This window comes from Lygodium microphyllum, chromosome 30, assembly GCF_053477565.2.
Source record: "Lygodium microphyllum isolate KBCC chromosome 30, Lygodium_microphyllum_v1.1.10, whole genome shotgun sequence".
In the NCBI taxonomy this organism is placed as follows: Eukaryota; Viridiplantae; Streptophyta; class Polypodiopsida; order Schizaeales; family Lygodiaceae; genus Lygodium; species Lygodium microphyllum.
Window position 1 is genome coordinate 17,031,048 of NC_141164.1, and position 23,074 is coordinate 17,054,121.

Consider the following 23,074-nt stretch of genomic DNA (forward strand, 5'->3'; position numbering starts at 1 on the left):
GTGAGGGTGAGGGATCGTGGTGGAGAAGCTCTCCATCTTCTCCTCTCTTCTTCTCTTCTATTCTCTTCTATTGTCTTGCTTGCGGCAATGGAGCTTGGAGCGTAGAGCTTGAGGATTGAGCTCACTTAAAGTTTGCACTTGGATCATGGAGCTACCAAAGTGGTCAGGAGAGGAGGAAACTCGATCGGGCATGGAGGTAAGCTCACTACACTTGTAGAGAGAGATATAGCGCATCGACTATGTGAGAGGTAGCCATTAGTGCTAAGCTTGAAACACTTGAAACAATAAGTGCTCCATGGGTCTTGGCGGTTGAGCATGAGCTCGCCTCTACATTTTGATTCCATTGCTGGGACCAACAGATTCAAGCCTTGAGTGTTTGCACGCTCCGAATCGAGCATTGAAGTAGGTTTTTTCCCGAACCAGTGCTTGAGGTAGATAGGTAGGAAGCGAGGGAGTTTGAAGAGATATTCGATCTCCTTATCAAGTAAGGTTTTTGGGTTTTTGGATTTGGAAAAGTAAGTTGGAGTAGTTTAGGTATTTGCTTTGTGATTTGGATGCATTAGGGTGGGAAAAAACAAAGAAAAAAAAACAGGCATTAGGATTTCTGTTGTCATAACAGGGCAAGAGGGTTTGATTTGTTTGCCGATTTGTATTTTGGAGTTTATTTGCTATTCTAGGTATATACAATCATTCATTAGAGTCTATTCTTACATTTTGGAAGTTTGTGTGACCCCTCATAACCAAAATCATTAAAATCGAGTTGATTTTCGTCATCCCAGAAAACTTGTATGTATGAATTAGACATTGTTACCAGAGTTCGATTCCCAAAAACAGACTTGGATGGTCAAATTCCTAAAACCAGACTCAGATGGTACGATTCCCCAGAATCGGATAGTTCGATTTTCAGATTTGGATACCCTAAAAACTCGTCCAATCATACACACAGGACTTGTCCGATTCAGCCACTTGAACAATTAAACAATTGGACGCATGAAAATCAAGCACACAAAAATCAGACTAACCCATAATTGGATGTCCGCAGACCACTTGGACTCGGATCGTCCGATCGGCCAATCGGACCAACCCAAAATCGAATGTCTGATTCTGATACTTAGACTCTTGAGAATGGGACCTCTGAGAATCAACTAGAAAACTGTCAAAATTGGACAGGTGAATAGAATACAAATTTGATACATCTAACCCCTGAAACCAACCTAGAGACTGTATAGAGCTGAAAGTCCATCATAGATCTATCATTGGGCTGAAATCTAGAGCAAGTAGTTCAAAACTTGGCTATGAACAGTCCTTCAAATTGCGCATGGTATTTAGCGTAACGGCTCTGCGGGCTAGGGGGTTTGTCCCCTCAGACCCCTACAAAGGCCCCCTCTGCACCTCCCCCAAGTAGGCTGGAGAGAAAATGCACGTGGTGACACGTTCTCGAAATTAGATCCTAGTGTAGTAATGACTCTGCACAAGTATAGATTCTCACTTACAAAACAACAACCAAAAGCCCATACCCGAATAAAGACAACCAGAGACCCTAGAACCTCAATGGGCCAATCTAGCCAACAAGGGCAAAAAGGTAACACCACAAAAACATGTATATATTGCATTCAGATAGCATTTAGTCAAAGCGGAATGCAACAACATCAAGCTACAACTGCAAGGATGACTAGACATGATAATCTTAATGATAGATGCAACTTGAACGGCATTGCACAGATGACCCATGACATCAATAGAGAATCCACAAGACATCAGTAGAGAATCCACATCTGATTGTGCAGTTGGGGTTTTAAAGGCATATATCAGAAGGCTTGAACTTATAGGCCAAGACCTAGAAGATGAAGACATAGTATCACCTGCTTATCTTAGGATCAAACTCACCATAAAAAGGAAGCACAATGTCAATGCTCTCATCGATGTATTCTCACGAGTTGTCAAGTGAATTCAGGATAACACAAGTATCTGTACAAAAGCGTTCAATGTCCAAGTCACCACAAGACCACCAACCCCACAAAGAACCATTATGGAGAAAGCAACAAAAATACCAAGAAACAAGGAGCCATGACGAAAGCCCCACTGGAAGAGAAAATCACCCATGCAGAAAGTACACATTTCATGTGAGCATGGCCCAAAGCATAGTCATTTGCTACTTTCTCTTTCTTGGCCAAACTCTACATCCGGGTAGGAGTCACACTCTCAACAATGAGAAACGTTTCTTTATCAACCAAGATTCAATTCATGAGATGCTCTATCTCTTATCCATGCACAACTCACTTTAGTTGCTACCTTGATTGTTCCCATGTCTCACATGCTACAAAGAGGTTTGCAAAATCTCAAGTGTAGCTTCATCTCAACAATTGTTTCTCTAGCATAGAGGCTTGTAACACAATCATCTTTGTAATATCCATTTTTCACAGCCTTTGGATCTCGACATTTCTTAATCTAAATGAAAGGCTTCTAGCCTCAACATATTGCATTTATTGTATTCATTTTATGAGAGAGAGAGAGAGAGAGAGAGAGAGAGAGAGAGAGAGAGAGAGAGAGAGAGAGAGAGAGAGAGAGAATAAAACATTAAAAAAAAAAAGTTACTCACGATAAGAGGACATCACCTAGGGTCCTCAAATTAGGTATGTCCAGTGACCTTGGTTGGCTAGCTACGTCCCTATTCCCCTAGCCCTTTTTACATCCCCCATAATTGTTCAGGGCACATCAAGGGCAGGACATAACTAGGGAGCTCGTCTCACCTATGGTTAGACCTGTCACCTTGAACTATTTGCACAATTCTTTTTCGCACTCCATCTCAGTGCCATCGCAATCAATAGTGGTAAACAAGGCAGAAAAGACCATGGAAAGTACATCGTACTCTTCAAACAATACAAGTGGCCACCTGCTACCAAAAGATAAAGTGTCAATGAGCTCAATTATGCTACATTGTATTGTCAAAATCACAAATGATGTCTCAAGAAGCCTTCAAGTGTACTTCTCAACATCAACAAAAATTTCCACCCCATTGAACCCTCGCTTTATCCACACATTACTACGAGGAACTAGACCAACAGTTTTCTAACTACGCAATATCTAAGTATGCACGTGCACTCAGATAATATTTGCACCACAATCTATACATAGTTTGGGTCCTCAAGTGCAGTACAATACTCTCGGCTTGCTTAGAGTTTGACCTATCTCCCAAACCACTCAAACTACGTCTTGTGCATGATAAGAAGACTCTCATTAAGCCCTAGGGAGAGACCATATGAGAGGTTTTCAATTGTAGGTATTGAAGACTCCAATGAAAGTATCGTCATCCCTTCATCTATACTTAACTCTGAACTGTTGTCCTTTATCATCATGCAAGCCTACCAAAGAATTGTCATGAACACCAATACCTGTGCTAGCCATGAGTGCAACTCCCAACAAAGAATAACCCTATCACCAACTACAACAATCCTATCACCAGCCAATTAGGCCAATAACATGCCCCTAACGACCTTCATCCACACCACCACCAAAACTCCTCCAAGGCAAACCACATCAGTCCCTTCCACCCACGTCTTCAGTGCATGCCAAAGCCTACTACCTATGATGGAGAGTGCCATGGGACTCGCTATCGTCTAGGAGGGGGATAATGCTAACCCTCAGAAGAACAAGGTGGAAAATCTCAAAATCCAAAGCAGAAGACAAGGCCAAGGCAAAAATGAAATTGAAAATGAAGGCACGCCAAGAAAATTTGGAAACATAAGAAGTGCAAAAAAGTTCTAAATCAAGGAGAGAGGTGCACAAGAAAAAAGTGAAAATACTTTTGTAAAAGAGCGCAAGGTGCACCATGATTTATTTTGTAAAAGAGTGCTGGGCTCTCACCTGTGCAAATTGTAAATGGTTAGAGGCACGAGTTGAGGCCATGCCAATAAGGAAGAGAAAGAGAAGGGTTGGAGGAATGGGCAAAACCCAGGCCAAAAAGGGGATGACTGCCCAAAGGGAATTAGGGTTAGGGTTTTGTATAAAAGAAAAAAAGTGAATGAAGAAGCTCATTCTTGTGTGTGGCCAAAAGTAGCTATTCTCTTCTTCTTCTTCTTCTCATACTTGCTTGCTTGAGCTTGTGCTTGAGAGAGGGAGTGTGAAAGTGTGAGGGAGTGAGTGTGTGAGGGTGAGGGACCGTGGTGGAGAAGCTCTCCATTTTCTCCTCTCTTCTTCTCTTGTCTTCTCTTCTTTGTCTTGCTTGCGGGAATGGAGCTTGGAGTATGGAGCTTGAGGATCGAGCTCGGTTGAAGCTTGCACTCGGATCATGGAGCTACTAGAGTGCTCGGGAGAGGAGGCAACTCGATCGGGCATGGAGGTCAGCTCACTACACTCATAGAGAGAGATAGTGCGTCGGATATGTGAAAGGTAGCCATTAGAGCTCAACTTGAAACCCTTGAAACAATAAGCGGTCCGTGGGTCTTGGTGGTTGAGCGTGAGCTCACCTCTACACTTACACAAGGCATCATCATCGAAGGAGAAGACAAAAATTATGATGTACACCATCACTTTCATCCTCATATGATTCAACCATTTTTTTAGAGAGAGAGAGAGAGAGAGAGAGAGAGAGAGAGAGAGAGAGAGAGAGAGAGAGAGAGAGAGAGCATGAATAGTAGCTATGAAGTAGATCTTGACCACTTGATTAAGATAATTGTATCGATTCTTTCTCACATTAAGCATTTCCTCCCAATCAATGTCAAGAAGGGTAGGGTGAGGGGGCACATTGAAGGTCTACATCTCCCACATAAGAGTGATTATTCACTTTGATTTCATCTTGTAGTCATTTAAAGCACATCTCCATTTATAGGTGGATACCTAATCTCCTCAAACTTAAGCCCCATTTTGGCACATTTGAACATGAGAAACATAAAGAAAACTAATGCACTTTCCTTTGTGGCTTGTAAGCCTTTGCCTTGCGCCCAATGACATACCACTAACATTTTCATTTTTAATATTAGTCCTTGTAAAGAAATTTTGTAGTTGAAAAAATGGCATATTTTGTTGTGCCATTTTTGGTATTTTTAGCTTCCAAAATGAAATGGGCGGTAGATGGCATTTGATGCCATCAAGGGTACGTGAGAAGGACACAATGGATATATGCATACGTTATGGTGGCCAGGATGATACATGAGTTATGAGATACACTGACTTTGATCATGCAAGACATGCAGATAGTAGGAAGTCCACCTTTGGCTATGTCTTCACTTTGTTAGAGGTGCTGTTTCTTGAATGTCTAGGGTGTAGAAATGCACAACCCTTTCAACAATCGACGCTAGGATGTTGTAACCATTGAGGCTTGCAAAGAGGCTCTTTGGTTAGGCCATCTGGTGGCAATCCTTGGTATTACTGATGTGGTCCCTACACTTCATTCGGATTCTACGAGTGTTATCTAATTAGCCAAGCATTTGGTCTTCCATGTGAAGACAAAACACATTGAGGTGGTCCCTACACTTCATTCGGATTCTATGAGTGTTATCTAATTAGCCAAGCATTTGGTCTTCCATGTGAAGACCAAACACATTGAGGTGCATTACAACTTCATTAGAGAGGTCATGGAGGACAAGTCTATTAACATTGTCAAGATCTCAACTGACCAATATCCTGTAGATCTACTCATGAAAAGTCTCTTAATAGAGCATTTTGCCTTCCTTAGGAAGTTGATGGGCGTTGGATGAGATGACATCTTTTCTCATCTTGTTGTACTTATATACATTTTTATTTTGTTACTGCTTTCTTGTTCTCTTCTCACTAGGAGCACATTCACCCTTAAGTGGAAGGTTGTTGGGGGTAAAGACGCATGTGCCTAGCCACTCGTGTATTACTACATTGACAACACCTGCACATCTGTAAACTGTAGGTGGTGGGCACCCATCACTATCACTTCATTCTTTATTCTTTAAGTGACATTTGAATAAAGGGAAGGCCGATCACACATTATGACTGTTGGAGTTCCCACATCTTGTGTGTGTCTCTCTCTTGCTCTTGCTTCTTCCACCATAATTCTTGCTTCTACTCATGTGCTTCCACTTTGGGTTCACTCCTTTCAATTATACCCTTTGGATCATCAAAAAGTTATATTTTTCAAAGTAATAAACCATGCCCAATATTACTTATCATGTAAAACTATTATGATATAGATTCAAATCACATAAAAGTTTTCATTATTCATAATAATAAAGCATATAAATATTACTTGTCATATAAAACTATCATGGTCTATAATGAGCCATATAAACACAATAGTCTTCACTATACTAATAATAAACCACTCAAGCATTTGGACTTTGTTCTATATTATATCTTCACGATCTCACTAGTGTCCAAAACGGCTAGCAAAACCCAAAACTTAGGTACGTCGACAATTCATTGGGGACTTTGTTACCCTTTGACCATGGCCCCGTCAGATGTGATAATGACACTATAAGTACATATGTACCTAAGTACTATGGGCATGGTCAGCTCCAACATATTCGGCTCAACCATATTGAAACCATCTTTGTGCCAAATTATTTTAGTCAATAATGATTCTACTATGGGTATGCTCATCTCCAACATATCTAGCTCAACCATATCGTAACCATCTTTGTGCTGAATTATTTTGGTCAACTTGCCTTATGCTATCTAATGCTTGATATATACAATCTTAATCCTCATCCATGAGAGAGAGAGAGAGAGAGAGAGAGAGAGAGAGAGAGAATCCATGTATGCTATTTCTTATCCAATACCAATGATCTTAAGTACACACAATACAAATGTTCGTATACCATGTACAACTTGTTCTATTTTTCTCTCTTTTGAAAATCATGGCATGAGCATAACGGCTCATACTCGAGTTACATCTCGTACAATTGCTTTATAAAAAAAAAAGAGAGACCATAACTCCAAGCTACACCACCTTTACTTCCATAAAAAACCCCCTCCATAGCTTCAACTAAATCAAAATTTTTCTTTGCATCCCTAGAGATACCATGCCTCCACTTCTTGCTATGTTTATGAGTTGAAGAACCTTGTTCTGCAACTCCCAAATGCACATCAATGCTAGGGATAAATGGAGTACCTCCATCAGTGACATTATATCTAGCCTTTTTAAGATATATAATTTCATCTTGTGTCACATTTTTCCCTCTAACAATATCTTAAACCGATGGTAACATGCGAACATATTGTACTTGCTTGTCAACATCCCATGTGTGCTCCACATCATGGCTACAAGACCAAACCACTAAGGGATAAATTTATCTTGGAGCTTTCTTTCAAACTAAAAGCAAGGTGCAATCAATCTTGGAGACTTGCTATCAATTGAATTAGTGCATCTCTTCTTGTTCACCATCCTAGAACATTTCCTTTTGTAATGCAAGGATATTATGCCCAAACCCCATAAGCTTCTATGCACATCTTCCTTTGAAATTAGTGGAGGTTAATTGCCATCACTCTCACTAGCAATGGCATTATCTTCCAAGTCAATGGTACACTATTTCATGTTCTTTCTTTCCCTTTTCTTTATTTCAATATTTCCAAGATGAGAACCTGCTCTCCATAAAAGGATTGCTACAAATACACCTTACATTGCACATGCAACACACGCAAGGGAATGAGTGTTTCATGCAAGCACCCTATTTACCAAGGCATCAATATCATTGTATTTCCCAGTCATGAATGTCAACTGATAAGAACATTGAATATATGAGTTGATCGAGTCTATCACATAGTGTCATACAAAGATAATATTATTTTTCCATCCTCCCTAGCCAGTCAACTGACATGCACACACTCTTGGACACGTTAGTATTAGGAATTTGAGCACATTCCCACAGAGTTAGTTGCACATGCAATTATCACAAAATTCATGTAAGCCATTTATAGAACATTATATTGTTTGAGCAAATCACACATGTGTGTGTGGTTGGCCAAATGGGTCAAGTCTATTCTCCCACCACAATAACCATTGTTTCAAAGCTTTGGTGTTCTCATTTAGTACTTGATGCAAATGCCACCACTGCATCATATGCAATGCACTTTTCTTTGCTATCTCACATATATAAGATAGCTATCATTATTTGGACAATACAAGGCATTGATTTATAAGGCAAAGTGTTGAAAGATGTTGCTCTCTGCTACCATGTTGATTTTTTTGTGGAGGTAAATATCTTCTTAACCATATCCCTAAGTAGTTGTAGAATACCTTGGCTCCTCAAATTCAAATGACTCTTATGGCTCTCATTATATCTATTTATTTTGACTCAATCCGAGTTGTAGGGGGTTCAAAAGACCATTTGACTCGCCATGGAAATCCTATGGTAAGGAGATTGAAACTACCTTGCAGAATAATCTAGGAAGGCACAATTGCAACAAGTGTAGTTGGAAGGCAAGTTAATTTTTGCAAAAACTATTGCAACCAAGCGCATATTGTGGATACATTCTCTAGAGGAGTAGATTGAGCAACTTCTACAACACATTGATCTTATAGATCACTTGATGACCAGAGTCTCCCCTTTAATTAGTGAAATAGTAATTTGGGGGTGGGGGGGAGGGACTCACCCCCACCTCATGCTTAAGAGGCATGCAAGGAGAGGCCGGAATCCCTGTGGGACCATTTGTGGATACACATACCATTTGAGGGGCTTCACACACCACACCTCCCCCCAAATGATCATTTTATAGGGGTGAGTTGGGGTGGAGACACCCCACCCCATGCTTAGTAAGTTTGAGTGAGAGGCATGCACCCCCTAAGATTGTTTGTACATGTGCAAATGCTCCAAGGGGAGCGGGATTGGCCACCCCCTCACCCATGTCTACAAGAAGTAGGGTGGGGGGCCTTCCCCCCCACCCATGGAGTTTCTAAATGAATTAAAATTTGGTAGGTGGGTCCTTCATATGTCCCCCCCACCCCAATTGTAAAGTAGCAATGGACAGGTGGGGCCTACATATGGCCCTCCCCTTAATGTCATTTTTTAAAGGAAGGGGGGTGGATTCACACCCCCCCTCCCCCATTGTAAAGTAGCAATGGATAGGTGGGGCCTACATATGGCCCTCCCCTTAATGTCATTTGTATAAGGAAGGGGGGTGGATTCACCCCCCACCCCCCCATAATAGGCAGGTGTAAGGACCCACTCTCCTTATGGCCCCCTGGAACCATCTACATGTGTAGATAGTTTTGCAAGGGATAAGTGCCCCCTTGTGCATGTCTACAATAAGTGGGGTGGGGGCTTCTATAAGAATTGGTAGGGGAGGGAGGCCTCCACACCTTGTGTGGGTATGTGGGGGGGGGGGGGGGGGAGGGAGGGAGGAGCCATCATATACCCCCCCCCCCCCCCCCAAATAGTAAAATAGCAATTAGCTGGGAGACGGGGGGTACATTTGGCTTTCTCTTAATGTTCATTTTATAAGGATGGTGAAAGGTCATTTTTTCTTGTAAAATAACAATTGACTCCCTAAGGTTTAAGTTTCATGGGCCTCCCCCTATAAATTTATTTCTAGTTTTAAAAAAAACCCATGAGAGGGGGGGGGGGGGGGGGATGGTGAGGGAGGGAAGGGGAGTTCACATGGCTCCCCTTAAAGCTTATTTTAGAATGAAAGGGATGCTCACCCCCTAATGATTAATAAGTAAGGAAGAGGGGACCACCCCTTAATGGCTCCTCAAGGCTTGAAATCATGGGGTGGGGCCTTTATAAGGACCCCTTCTTCTAAGACTTTATTCTTCATTTTTTCTATGACAATAGAATAAGGAAAATCATATCACACATTGACTATTAGAGTTCCCACATATGGTCATGCTCTCCCTTCTTGCTTTAACGTTCATAGCTCTTGCTTCTTGCTTTCACTTGTGCTCTCACTCTTGCTCATCCTTTCCACCTTTCATACTCTTGAACAAAGGAACATATTCAGGATCTACCTTAACACAAAAGTCCTTTTTCATATTCATTATTGTTTATCAATTATGAGGTAAAGTTAAAGAGATGTCAATGGAGACACAATTTGATTGAGTAAATGTTGGTTATGGGGTAGTTGAGTGTGTGAAGGTAGACTTGATAGACACACAAAGGTGTCAGTAGTTTTGTCTAGTAAAGAAAACAACAGTGATAAAATGAAATGGGAGAGTTAAGTGTGTGAAGATAGACTAGATAGACATATAGAGATGTCAATAATTATGTGCGTGACGGTAGACTAGACAAATATAGACCGATAGAATAGATTGGATACTAACACAATTTCGAATGATTGTTGGTTTATGGGAGAGAAGTTGGCAAGAGAGATCAAAGAAAATGGGGTAGTTCTATGTGTGAAGGTAGATTGGATAGACACAGAGAAGAGGGTATAGTAGGGCTTTGAAAAATAGAATGGAGTAGAAGGGCTTAGAGAGAGGGCATGTCCAAGAACCTTCAAATGTTAGAAAATTTGATTTTTACTTCTCAATCATTTCCAAAGCTTGTGAAAATTGACCAGCACTTTTGTCTCTTAACCAGAAAGTATGGTATAAAAAATCCCCAAATTTTTTGAAAAGGAGCTATCGAAATTTTAATTTTCTCATTTTCATTAAAAAATGATTTACTCCACATCTTTAATCATTTGGCATGGAAAATAAAGCACCATACTCCCGTAACTAATCTCTATCTGAATATAAAATTTGATTTAATTATGAATATTAAAAGGAGAGAAAAGAAATCTCAATAAATATTTTATGGATGATATAAAAAAGGTAAAAAAAGATTTAAAAGTGGAGAGAGGAGGATTATTTTAGAATCCTTTCCTCCACTTTTCTTTGTTTTCTAAAGGGTGGGGCCACTAAACGACCCAAAAGAGAGTTCATTTTTCCCTAACGAGGTCAATCTCTACTATGGAGATCTCATGATTTATATGGCTTCAACATGTCATGTGAAATGGTGTATGACATAATGGATATGCTCACTCACATGTTCCCCCCTAGAGACTTAATAATGTCTTTGCATAGCAAATCAAATACAAGATTGAAATTTGCTTTTTTATCTTGCCCTTTGTAAGATTTACTCGTGTCTTTGCATGACAACCCAAATACAAGAATGAATTTGCATAGTTTATAGCACCATCATGGTTTTAACATCTACGCATGAACTTAGTCGAACACTTTAAGTTATAAATGTCATGGTCTAGAATGACGAGCATTGTCATAGCTAAATCAAAATAACACTATCCTAGTGAACTTCTTTTGGTGGTGAAATGTATTGCCATTATGTGTGTAACTCAAAAAATAAATGAAATTGAACAACACACCAATCATTATTATAATTCCATGTTTGAGTCTACATTATGTGTGTGTAGGCTTTTAACATCTCTAAGGTTAAACCAATATTCCAATAAATATGGCTTAAAGTACAATTTCTTTCCTTTAGTAAAGACTTTTATGAGTACTTCAAAAAAGGACTATGGAGTCCTTGAATTATGTTTAAAGAAAAGGTTGGATTTATATACTTATGATCATTTGCATTTAGGCTTAATGACCTTCAATAGTTTGATTTATGCTACCTATATCTATGCTATGTGATTTATATAAGCATTATTTTAATTCAACACAATATTTTGAAAATTATGAAGAGGTCCATGGAGTCCTTAGATGATGTTTTAAAAAGAGCACAATTGAGCTTCATCTTTGTGCTTCTTTGCATTATGCTTAATGATGAGGACTTTATTATTTACACTCCTTACACTTATATTGTAGGATTTATTTGAGATTTCTTTTTATCTTTTTATCTTTTAAGTGAATCCTACGAATAAGTAATCTTATGTTTTAAGAAAGGAGCTATAGGATCCTCTGATTATGTTTAAGAAGTTGTCTATTGAGATCTATCTTATTGATCCTTTTGATATATTTGCTTAATGGTGTAGGACTTTTATTATTTAGCCCCTGGCATCTACGATGGAGGATCTACTTAAGGTTTCTTTCTATTAGTTAACTAGCTTAGGTTGTAGCTTATAGTAAAGTGTTCAGAAGAATCCTTTGAATGAATGGTCATATATTTTAAGAAGAGATTCATGGAATATTTAAATTATGCTTTTAGAATCCATGAATGAATAATCTTATGTTTTAAAAAGGGGTCTATAAAGTCCTTGGATTATATTTTAAGAGGACTATGCTTAATTAACAACATAGGACTTTCTTATATACATGGTCCTTGCATCCATAATTTAGGATTTATATTTAAGATGTCTTTCCATTTTTTAAGTTTAGTGGTTTAGGGTTGTAGGTTAGGTCAAAGTGTTTGAAAGTATCCAATATATAAGTACTCCTATTTGTTAAACAAAATGATTTTAAGAATTCTATACTTTACAAAGACTCTAGAGTCCTTGGATTTCATATTTAAAAATAGGATTATGAATTAATTGAAGAGGACTATGTGTCGCTTCTTAATCACCTACAATTTTATTTACAAATACATAGAAAATCGTATTGTCTAAGAATAGTATGGATTTTTATTCTATGATTAAAACCATTGCAATGGAACTATGCTAATGTCCCTTTGCGATGGAATTGTGCCAATTGTAAACATGATAGGGGGTTAGCAAAATGGAAGGGAGCCAATGGAATTACTCACACTTTGATAATTGTCTCCTCCTAAGTTCATATCGATATACATAATGGGATAAACCATGAGTTGCAAGAGAATACATCTATTATGCTAATCTTTACATGAATCAACTCTCACTAGTAAAAACCAATGGAATTACTCACACTTTGATAATTGTCTCCTCCTAAGTTCATATCGATATACATAATGGGATAAACCATGAGTTGCAAGAGAATACATCTATTATGCTAATCTTTACATGAATCAACTCTCACTAGTAAAAAATGGGGTTTGATAGACATCCCTATCAATTTCAATGCTTCCTAGATCAAGAAATATACTAGAGTTGAACAGGAAGATTGATCACAAATATCAAGACCTCCCACCTTTCTTAACATGTTTGTTTTAGTTATCTAACCAAGCAATATATGCTACTATATTATTTGGCATACAAATGTAGCTTCCTTTTATTAATCAATTACACATTGTTTGTTAATACATCCTTTAGCATAAAACAAATATTTCAAAAAAAAAAGCTCATATTAATTCATATAATGTTAATCAATTTCACGATTTCATAATACAATAGACACTCTAAAGAAACAATACAAAACAAAGAAATTGTTTCAAAAAATAAGCTCAATGCCATTCACATGGCCGTTCTATGGCTCTACATATGCCATTTTGGGGTCCCTCTAGCAAAAAGGATTAGAATTCCAAGGGCTATTGATATCAATATGGGGCAAACTATTCTTTCCGAGCATGTGGATTATCGATTGAAGCGAAACAGCTCAGATTTGAGAACGAAGTTTTCAAGATCAAACAAGAGACAAGACAAAAATATTGTTGGAAATCTATATGAATATGCAACCTCACATAACAAACTTCTTGCATAGATCTCCAACATAGTAATAAAAACATAATGTGTTCTTAGATCATTACAAAATAAATAAAGATGATTATGCATATAAATGAGTTAGTGTTGATAGCAAAGGAGCACGTGACAAACTAATGTAACTTAAACTCAATTATCTTATTCGATGGTTGTTTTTGTGCTAGAGATGTATGACATTGATAACATGCATCTTTCTTTGACATAAGTTCATCTTTTGAAGTAAAGAAATCCTTAGATTGTGTTTGTCGATTATATGCAAATTTCATGGCTTGTAATGTGCATTTTCTTTTTTCTCTGCGTCATCTAGGTTCTGTTCTTTGTCATGCATATGCCCTACCTAGGTCATATACTTGCATATTTTCTCGCGAACATGCATGTGCGAGCATTTGCTTGTTTGTGTTTATAACTTAGGTAGGGAGGCCTTATTGGTAGTGCCCCCATTTCCGGCATGGTACAACCACAGTCTACCAAACACGTGCCCCTACTTCCTTCCATTAAGGTCCGATGGATAGCTACGCCTACCGAATGGACCCACTGCAAAATCTCAGGCTGTCCGGTAGAAGGGCAGGTGCAGTTTATTTATCTAAAGATGTTTCCTTCCCGACCCAAACTCGTTGATGCCGGCTGATCTTGTGTGTGTGTGTGTGAGAGAGAGAGAGAGAGAGCTCAGGGAGGTTCGGCGGCTCCCTCGCGAGTCCCTACATCATCTAATGTATAAAAAGATAGAATCAATAGAACTAGACAGACGGTGTGGTGTGTGTTCATTCGGTAAAAGACCCCCCAAGTCAAGAAACAACTCTACAGTCGAGCATTTCGAAAGAGAAGAAGTCACGCTAATCTCACAGAGGAGCCCTAGCGAGTACAGAAAACTCGCAGACTCTACGCAATGCGACCAAGTGCAATCAATCTCTTTAACGTTAGTGCCAATTTTAATTCCAACTTCTGCCAGACCACTCGAATAACAAACACAGGCAAATTCTTTCGCTGCCATCACTGTTCATCATAGTGATCTTACTGTGAACACCATTTCTCCATAATAGGAACATGCCATGCTAGTCAGCCATAGGCAATTTTGCTCACAGCCATATTTTACAGACTTGACAAAATAAAATACAAAAACAGGTGCATCAGGTTCTCTTCAAAGACATAATTAGCCAGATGGGCAGGGCGGGCGAATCACTTTATAATATCTGAGTGTTTTGGGGGCGAACAAGTCACTACGAAGATACGATTACGTTGCTTATCACAAGCATTTGAAATCTCCAGTTATCCACCGGCATAACCAGCAGTTAACAGGCATAAATTCTGCCAATTTTCTACTCGCCACTGCCCTGAAAGAATATTACCCAAGGGCAATCGCCTTTCCCGAAGAAGTGATTGACTAACAATGACTTATTTGATATTAGACATCTACTAACAAGCTCCTATCCGACCAGATCTCACAAGTCTCTTTTGTCTCTAAGTTACAAGTCACAGCCAAGTCCTTTTCAATGTGAAATGAAAATGGTCTACATCAAAATTATCTGATTGATTCAAGCAGGTAGCCTTCTCGACACACTCTCCATGCTCATCGGGAACTGCCGTAAAGGATGTCTGTCCTATTCTAAGAAAAAGAACTACAAGATGCTCATAAGTGTGGCACAATAAAATGTTTGTCAAGCTGCTTGTCTCCATTCAAATTCTCATGACATGTTCAAGATCATTTTGCATTTGAGTAGAAACCCATGAAAATCATTAAACCAGCCATATCGATCCACATAAGGGAAAGGCAATGTTTGTGACATTCCACAAGGAAAGATCGCCATCTAATATCAGTCCTGTAGAGAAGTCATCTGGCATTCAGTAGCTTATCGAGAGCAGTGCTGATGATGGCTTACCAGAAGTTCGCACAATAGATGATCCAACCAGAAATTTGTTAGGCAGTGTTCTTAGATCTTGCATCCATCCTGTAGATATGAGTCTGAATGTTTGAAAAGTACAAAATAATGCTTTTTCATTGGTGTTGTGAGTGCATACATGTATGTGTGTGTGCACGCGCACGCACGCATGCAGACGCGCACATGTGCATGTGTGTCGTAGAGAAAGCTTTGGTGATTACCAAAAACAAAAAAACGTGCGCATCCACGCAAATCGATAAACTGCACGAAGTGTCTTTCATTTGATAGAGGAATTCATCAAATCGGAAGCTTACCTGTGAGCAATTCACAATGCCAAACTCCAAACCATCTACCAGCGCTCGAAAACTTGCTTCTACAATGCTGGAATGTGCACCAACCTGCAAAATATGTTTGGAATGGGAAACCATTTTCAACAAATGATCGTATAGTGAGCAGGTTTTAAGTTTTCACACTCACAGTGGTCCACGTGTTCCCATTCTCGTCATTAAAGTCAATGGTAACCCGCGTAGTCGATAGGGTGCCTTTACGCGCATCAACTGGTTCTAGCAAGCGGACCTTGTAATCGGCCAATTGTACTTGCTCAAGTTGAGGATAATGGCCTTCTAAAGCTTTTCTGGTTTGGGAAAGCAAAAGAAGAGCGTTAGAGTGGTGCAAAGCCAACGTTTCCACCTCCTTGCTAGGACTGGATCTGAAATACCTTAGAGCATGACTCAGAGCGTCCACTGGTCCAATCCCTTCCGCTGCACTGATCTGCACGGTGTGGCATCAACAAGTCAGACCTAAAAAGTACTTAAAACCTTCAAATCTGAAATGTTTATGATAGCATAACTGCATCCAAAGCTTAATTTATTTACGTGCTTTGCATGCCACAATCTACATCTTAAACTAGGAGTTCCAGTAAAAATTAAAAAAACAGGTACTTCTGAAATATAGAAAATCCATTTGTACAACCCAAAAGAGTATACCAGCACGTTCTGCCAGCGCTTATAAACCATACAACTGCTGCAACCATCAAACAACTCGAGCCTGCGAGCAGGTTACCATACATACAAGCGACAGTAGAAATTGTTAACAGTTCTGTTTACCTGATCCACACCAGCAACATTCAGTTTTACGATGGCCTGATTAACCTGGCAGCTGCCATAGTCCTCTGATTCACTCTGTGTAACACTTCCTCTGTTGCTTGAAATAACAGAAAACTCAAGTATCTGGAAGCTGCATATACAGGAAAATACATTAAGGTGTCGTCAGGTGCTTTCTCCAAAGAAAACACAAGAATGACAACTCACGGTCGTTGGTAATTCTGCCCTCTTCGTATGATGAGCATGTCCACTGATGCTCCTGCATTTTCAAACGCACACCCCTACACCACAGAGACACTCTATATATCAAACTCAACATTACAGAAATATGAGACTCATGTTTGAACTTTCTGCAGATAATGGTATACTTTTCAAGACTAGCTCTTCCTCATATTTGTGGCATCTACCTATCGATGATTTATCTCAAATATATACTTTGAATGAAATCGCATAAGGTGGACAACTTGACATCTAGTGTCCAAGTTTCATGTTTCTAAGGTTCAATCTCCAGGTTCCCGGTGGATCCACAAAGGAAAACACTACCCTCTGTCAAGTATATTCAAGTAGAATCTTGTCGCTAAAGGTAGTAGACCAAAAAAACACAATACAACTTTTGAAAACAGAAGTCTAGTTGATTTCTGAGTTATATCCACCTGGGCTGTCCACTATTTGGATTAGGAATCATACTCTTGTAGGGATTGAAACAATAGGGGGTTCAAAATTCAAAGAATGCTGAGTATGTGACAAGCTCCACCGCCTCATGGGATGTTGCCACGTTACGGATCATACCATACTACGTACAGAGACAACTATGCCTACACACCAGCCTGCAATTGTACCTCGGTCCCTCGCCCTGGCCACTTTGGTCACCATTGCTTCTACTTTGTTAGACAGCATGTATTACTCTTGTTAGTCTGTCATCTCCTGATTGTGAGTTCTTGTCAAAGTCTGATGGAGATATAGGAGCTCTGGCAATTTAGGTGCATTTTCTTTATTTATTGTTGAAAAACATTGCCCTCTCTCACCATAATGTAGATTGTCAAAACAATCAATATGGTAGAAGGCCTGAGTGATGATGAGGAGGAAGAATTTCTGAAGGCTAATATAGATTTATAGCCCTGGCGTTTAATTAATGTGTTGAGATTAGTGAACAATATATACATCCAGTGCCTAGTTGACAAAATCGAGGAGGAGGAGGAGAAGGATAACAGTCCAAGCAGTTTCAAATTCTAGAACTCAGATTGTGAGAAAGTAGATGTTGATATTGATGAGATTGCTGAAGCTGAGATCAAAGAAGTATTGAGATAGGAGCGAGAGTTTGAGTGCAAATCCAAAAGCTCACAAGAGTGAAGGAAGATGAATTAGATACAGTATCCCTTGGTCTTTGGAAAATACCAAACCAATGAATATCTATGCTCAAGTGGAGCCACAATTCCATGAGAAACTCATTAGTTTACTTATAGGAGTACATCTCACGGCCAACCACTTAATCTAGAATAGTATCCAAGTAGGGAATGGGGAATGGATTCAAATGGTGGTTACATTGAGCTTTCTGTAGTCAACATAGATTTGTAGCTTCTTGTTCTTCTTGGTTTTGCGTGTGCATTCCTAGGCCAGTTACTGCTTTCCACAGTCTGCCTACACCTGCCAGACCTTGTTATTGCCATTTGGGATTTTTCTAGGGTGTTCCCTATTCTTTTTGGCATTTTTCTTCAGTGATCAACATTTTCGGCTTCCTCTGGATCAAGTTGGCCAGTTTTTTGATGTCTTGGCTATTTATAGCCAACCTCCCCACATGGCAAACACACACACTCTTCAATCTTCAATCTTCCCTTTGTAGGTGCACACTCCAACTCTTCGTGCTTGGTGCTGCCATTGTCATCAACTTGATTTGGTGCCCTCACTGACGCTTTGGGCTGTGTGCAAGGACTCATCAGTCCGTCATCATTGTATCAGCATTCTTCTTTAATTAGTGCAATATTCTTCTCTCATCTTCTACTTCCTCTCTCTCTCTCTCTCTCTCTGCTTCTCTTTGTGTTCGTGTTTCTCTTTCATTGCACACTTTCACATTGTATTATCTCCTAAGCGAGGAGAGTCTGGAGATTTCTTGTAGAAGAGCAGGTTTTCATTGTGGAGGAGCAGCCCAGATTTCCAAAATGCAGATTTTCAGCCTGCGTTTACTACTTAAAGAGGTCGTCCATTGCCCGTTTGTACCCCCAGATAGCCAAGTGACAACCTACAAAGACCAGACAACAGCTTTCTGGTATCAGACAACTCCAGCTTTTGTGTTTTGGTCAAAAGACAAATTTGTGTTTTTGCAACTGCTTCTGTGCTGGTCCAGGTGATAGCATTTTGCTGCAAGCGACTGCTCCCTGAGCCTTGGCAACAATTTCCAATTGTAGGCGACTGTTTTCTGTGCAGGCGATAGTTGTTTCTTTGTTAAACACAGACTTCTGGGTGATTGCAGGTTCGAAGATGTCTTTCTAGTTCATGAGCTTTGATGAGTCAAAGAATGAGCTTCTTTTGATTGTAGCCACATCTCTCTCTCTCTCTCTCTATACTCTGCACTCACTCTCTCACTGTGCGAATCACAACATTGTGTGTCTTAATCCTCGTGCACTCCGTTGACATACTAGTATTAGAGCTTATGTTGCTGGAGTTGTATCAAGACAATCGTCAGAGCTGCCTTAGGACAGTCCATCAGGCTATGTCAGACAGTCCATCAGACTGCATCAGTCTGTCAGGCTGTGTCAGACAGTTTGTCAGATAGCTCTAACTGCATCCAACAGTCAAATCAAGGTAACAGGACAGATTTTTCATTATTTTTCAGAATTTCAAAGGTTTTTTGAATTAAACCTTTGGCCTACTGATGGATGTTTGCATGATAAGCACAATGTGAAATTTTGAGCTGAAAAATTGGGGGTTTTCCCAGATTTGGGGATTTTCATGCAAAACAGGACAATTTAATTCAGAAATTGCAAATTTGGTGCACATTTGCCTAGGAAGTTTGGGGCTTTTCACATTTTAGTGAAAATTTGTCAATTTCATTGAAGTTTGTGCACACCAGACCTGAGAAAATTGGGGATTTTGTAAAATTTCATCAAATTGTGTAAGAATTGCATGGTATATGCACTTGGGTACATATATTGGTGCAATTTGGGTGGATTTGCCTTTGAAAATTTGTGGCTTTTGACCACAATCGTCAAATTTGTACCTGAGAATGCATTTGGAGTAGAAATTGCAGCAAAATTTTGGGGATTTCACATGCAATTGGTGCATTGGCCTATAAACCTAGCTGTAATTGATTGTGGAGTGCAGTAGTAGACATTCTCTAATTTTGAAAATCAATTTGCACATCTGAAATTTCTGAAATTTCTTGATTTTCATTGCTGGTTGGTACTTGCAGCGTACTGTGGTCATTTGTGTGACATTTGAGCTTGCATTTGTTGACGTCTCAGCCAATTTAGTGATGCAAATCATGGCTGGAAACAATGACAGTAGCAACCTTTTGCACATCAAGAAGCTTGAGGGTGCACACAATTTTGTAATATGGCAAAAACAATGCTACAATGTCTTGGTGCAAAAGAAATAGGCGAAGCCCATCAAAGCGAAGGGAATAAAACCATCAAGTATGGAACAAGAAGAGTGGGATGATTTGGATCAGCTTGCATGCTATACCGTAGAGCTCTTAGTGTCAGACAACTTGCTATTTAACATTGAGAAGTTGAATTTTGCATATGAAATGTGGCGAAGACTTGAGGAATGCTCAGAAAAGTGTAGGCAGCAAGGTTTATTGGCTGAAAAAGCTAATGGACCTTCGCATGAAGGAAGGTACAACCATGTTTATACATTTAAATGAGTTCAACTCAATTTTCAATTAGCTGATTGCTTTGGATTTCCACATGGATAATGAGTTCAAGGCTACTTTCTTGCTATGCACTTTGCTTGAAAGTTGGGATACTTTCAAGACAGCTTTGAGTAACTCAAATGCTCAGCTGTTATATTCTGATGTGGAGAGTTCTTTGTTGATGGAAGAACTCAACCAGTAAAATAATTTAGCAAACAAGTCTTCTATGCATTGCACACTAGGGGAAAATTTCAGCAAAAGCGTAGTTTTGAAAATAGAGCACGCAGCAAGCCTCATGGCAAAAATGTGCAATGTCATCATTGTAGCAAGAAAGGGCACTACAAACGGGACTGTTTTCAATTGAAGAAAGAGAAAGGCAAAAGCAAAAATATTGAAGATAACAATGCAGAGTAAAAGGACAGCCAACCTGCAAAGAAAAACAGTGTGAAGATAAAGGAGGTAAATGTAGTCACTCATGAGAATGACAGTGATGGTGATGTACTTCTTGCTTGATCTTTGAGTCCACATGCATTGATTGCAGATTCTAATGATGACATGCACACTTAGATACTTGATTCAAGTGTGTCTTTTCATGTCATACCACATCATAAGTGGTTTTTTGGCTACAGTGGTGGTGCCAGTAGTATTGTCCACTTGGGGGATAACTATGCATGTCAATTTGCAGGTATTGGCAGTGTGAAATTGGAATTTCAACATGCCTCTGTGTTTGTTTTGCATAATGTGAGGCATGTACCTTAGCTCAAGAAGAGCTTGATAAGCACAGGGCAACTAGATGACGAAGGCTATCATACCGCCTTTGGGGATAGCAAATGGAAAATTTGTAAGGACTCTTGTATTGTTATCAAGGGCTCTAAAAGTGATACTTTGTATCCTTTGTATGTATCTAGCGTGCATGGCTATGTAGTCGCCATAACTGAGCAACCAAGTATTTCTTTGTGGTATAGCCGATTGGGACACATGAATCAAATTGGAATGAAAGTACTTTCTCGTTTGGGTTATTTGCCGTATTTGAGGTATGCTGATTTTGAACAATGTGATCATTGTATTTATGGTAAGTATGCTCAAACATCACATAAAAAATATATTTCTCTAAAGTCTTCATCCTTAGAGTTGGTACATTTAGATGTATATGAGATGCCAAGGTTATCTTTAGGGAGAAAGAAGTATTTCATTACTTTTGTTGATGATGCCATATGCAAAGTGTGGGTTTATCCAATCTGTCATAAAGACGAGGCCTTGGATAAATTTAAAAAATTCTTGGCACTTGCTAAAAATCAGACCAGTAAGACATTAAAGTGTCTTCGCTCTGACAATGGTGGTGAATGTGTGTCCAAAGCTTTTCAAGACTTTTGTGATAGCAAAGAGATTAATCACAATCCACCCCAAAATGGTGTTGTAGAGCGTATGAACATGACCATTCAAGATAGGGTCCATATAATGCTGTGACATGCTGCTTTATCTCGTGGATTTTGGGCAAAGGCTGTTATGACAGCCATGCACTTGATTAATCGATCACCAAACACGTCTTTGGAGGGGGTGGGGGGGGGGGAGGGAGGAGTTCCTCAAGAAGCATGTTCGGGCAAGCCACCTTCGTTGCTCACTTGAGAGTGTTTGGCACGAGGTATTTATGCACATTTGCAAGGAAAAATGCAGCAAACTTGAGCCAAAGTCTTACAAATGTATTTTTCTAGGATATGGTGATGAGGATGAACTAGAATATAGGTTATGGGATCCTATAAAAATGAAAATTGTACGCAGCAATGATGTTATCTTCCGAGAAGATCGTATACACAAACAACACGAAAAGATTAAGGAAGTTAAAAGGGTTGTATTCCAAGAAAATGTACTGATAGGATAGCAAAGAATGCTTGCTAGACAACAATAAATACATACTGTAAATGGCTTTGAAAATGCAGGGAACGATGTTGAAAGTGATTAGCAAGATATTGCCCATGATGTGTCGCAATTGCAACAAGAACAGATGCCTTTGGAACAACTAGGACCTACTGTACAGTATGTTGAATTTGCAGAACAACAACCTGTTAATGCAAATTTGCAGGCCGAACAACCAACAAATCTTGATCATTGGATCTATAGGTCGACCAGAATGCAAAGACAACCAAATAGGTTTGTTCGTGGTATCAATTATGTGGCTGATTATGTCATGTTGATAGATTGTGGTGAGTCATCATGCTTCAAAGAAGCAATGGACAGAAAAGACAACAAGAAATGGCATAAGGCTATGCTGTTAGCGATGGAATCTCTCATGAAAAGTGGCACTTAGGATTTGGTGCATTTGCCTAAAGGGCAAAAATTGCTACCATGCAAATGGGTTTACAAAATGGAAGTCACTTCTAGTTCTTTGTCTAGGTACAAAGCACGATTGGTTCCTAAAGGGTGTAAGTAGAAACATCGAAATGATTTTGATGAAAATTTTTCTCCTCTAGTCAAAATGACTACTTTGCAAACCATTTTGGGCTTGGTTGCATCTGAAGATATGAAATTCATATAGATGGATATAAAAACAACTTTCTTGCATGGTGATCTGCATGAGGAGATCTATATGCAACAGCTTGAGGGTTTTATTGCAAAGGAAAAAGAGCACATGGTATGCAAAATCAACAAGAGTTTGTATGGGCTGAAACAGGCACCACGAGAACGGTATCATAAATTTGATACATTTATGCAATCTCAGGGATTTCATAGATCTTGAGTTGATCATTGCTTATACACCAAGACAGCAGTAGATATGGCAACCTTTTTCTCTTGGT

The 23,074-nt window shown here is 39.3% G+C and overlaps 1 protein-coding gene across 5 annotated transcripts in view; it reads right to left on the bottom strand.

Annotated features, from left to right (window-relative positions):
* Nucleotides 1-13,165: 13,165 nt before the first annotated feature.
* Nucleotides 13,166-23,074, bottom strand: part of LOC148009586 (uncharacterized) — a 226,133-nt gene continuing 216,224 nt past the window's right edge. Inside the window, exons 14-19 of one of the 5 annotated variants that reach the window (XM_087673318.1) lie at nucleotides 16,643-16,716; nucleotides 16,439-16,568; nucleotides 16,051-16,103; nucleotides 15,810-15,966; nucleotides 15,647-15,730; nucleotides 13,166-13,307 (exon numbers count right to left, since the gene is read on the bottom strand). In XM_087673318.1, coding sequence (XP_087529444.1) covers nucleotides 13,293-13,307; nucleotides 15,647-15,730; nucleotides 15,810-15,966; nucleotides 16,051-16,103; nucleotides 16,439-16,568; nucleotides 16,643-16,716 — 513 coding nt within the window. In that variant the 3' untranslated portion in view covers nucleotides 13,166-13,292. Of the gene's footprint in view, nucleotides 13,308-14,386; nucleotides 15,402-15,646; nucleotides 15,731-15,809; nucleotides 15,967-16,050; nucleotides 16,104-16,438; nucleotides 16,569-16,642; nucleotides 16,717-23,074 lie in introns of those variants that run through there. The other 4 variants (XM_087673320.1, XM_087673317.1, XM_087673319.1 and 1 more) reach the window with 4 other exon arrangements.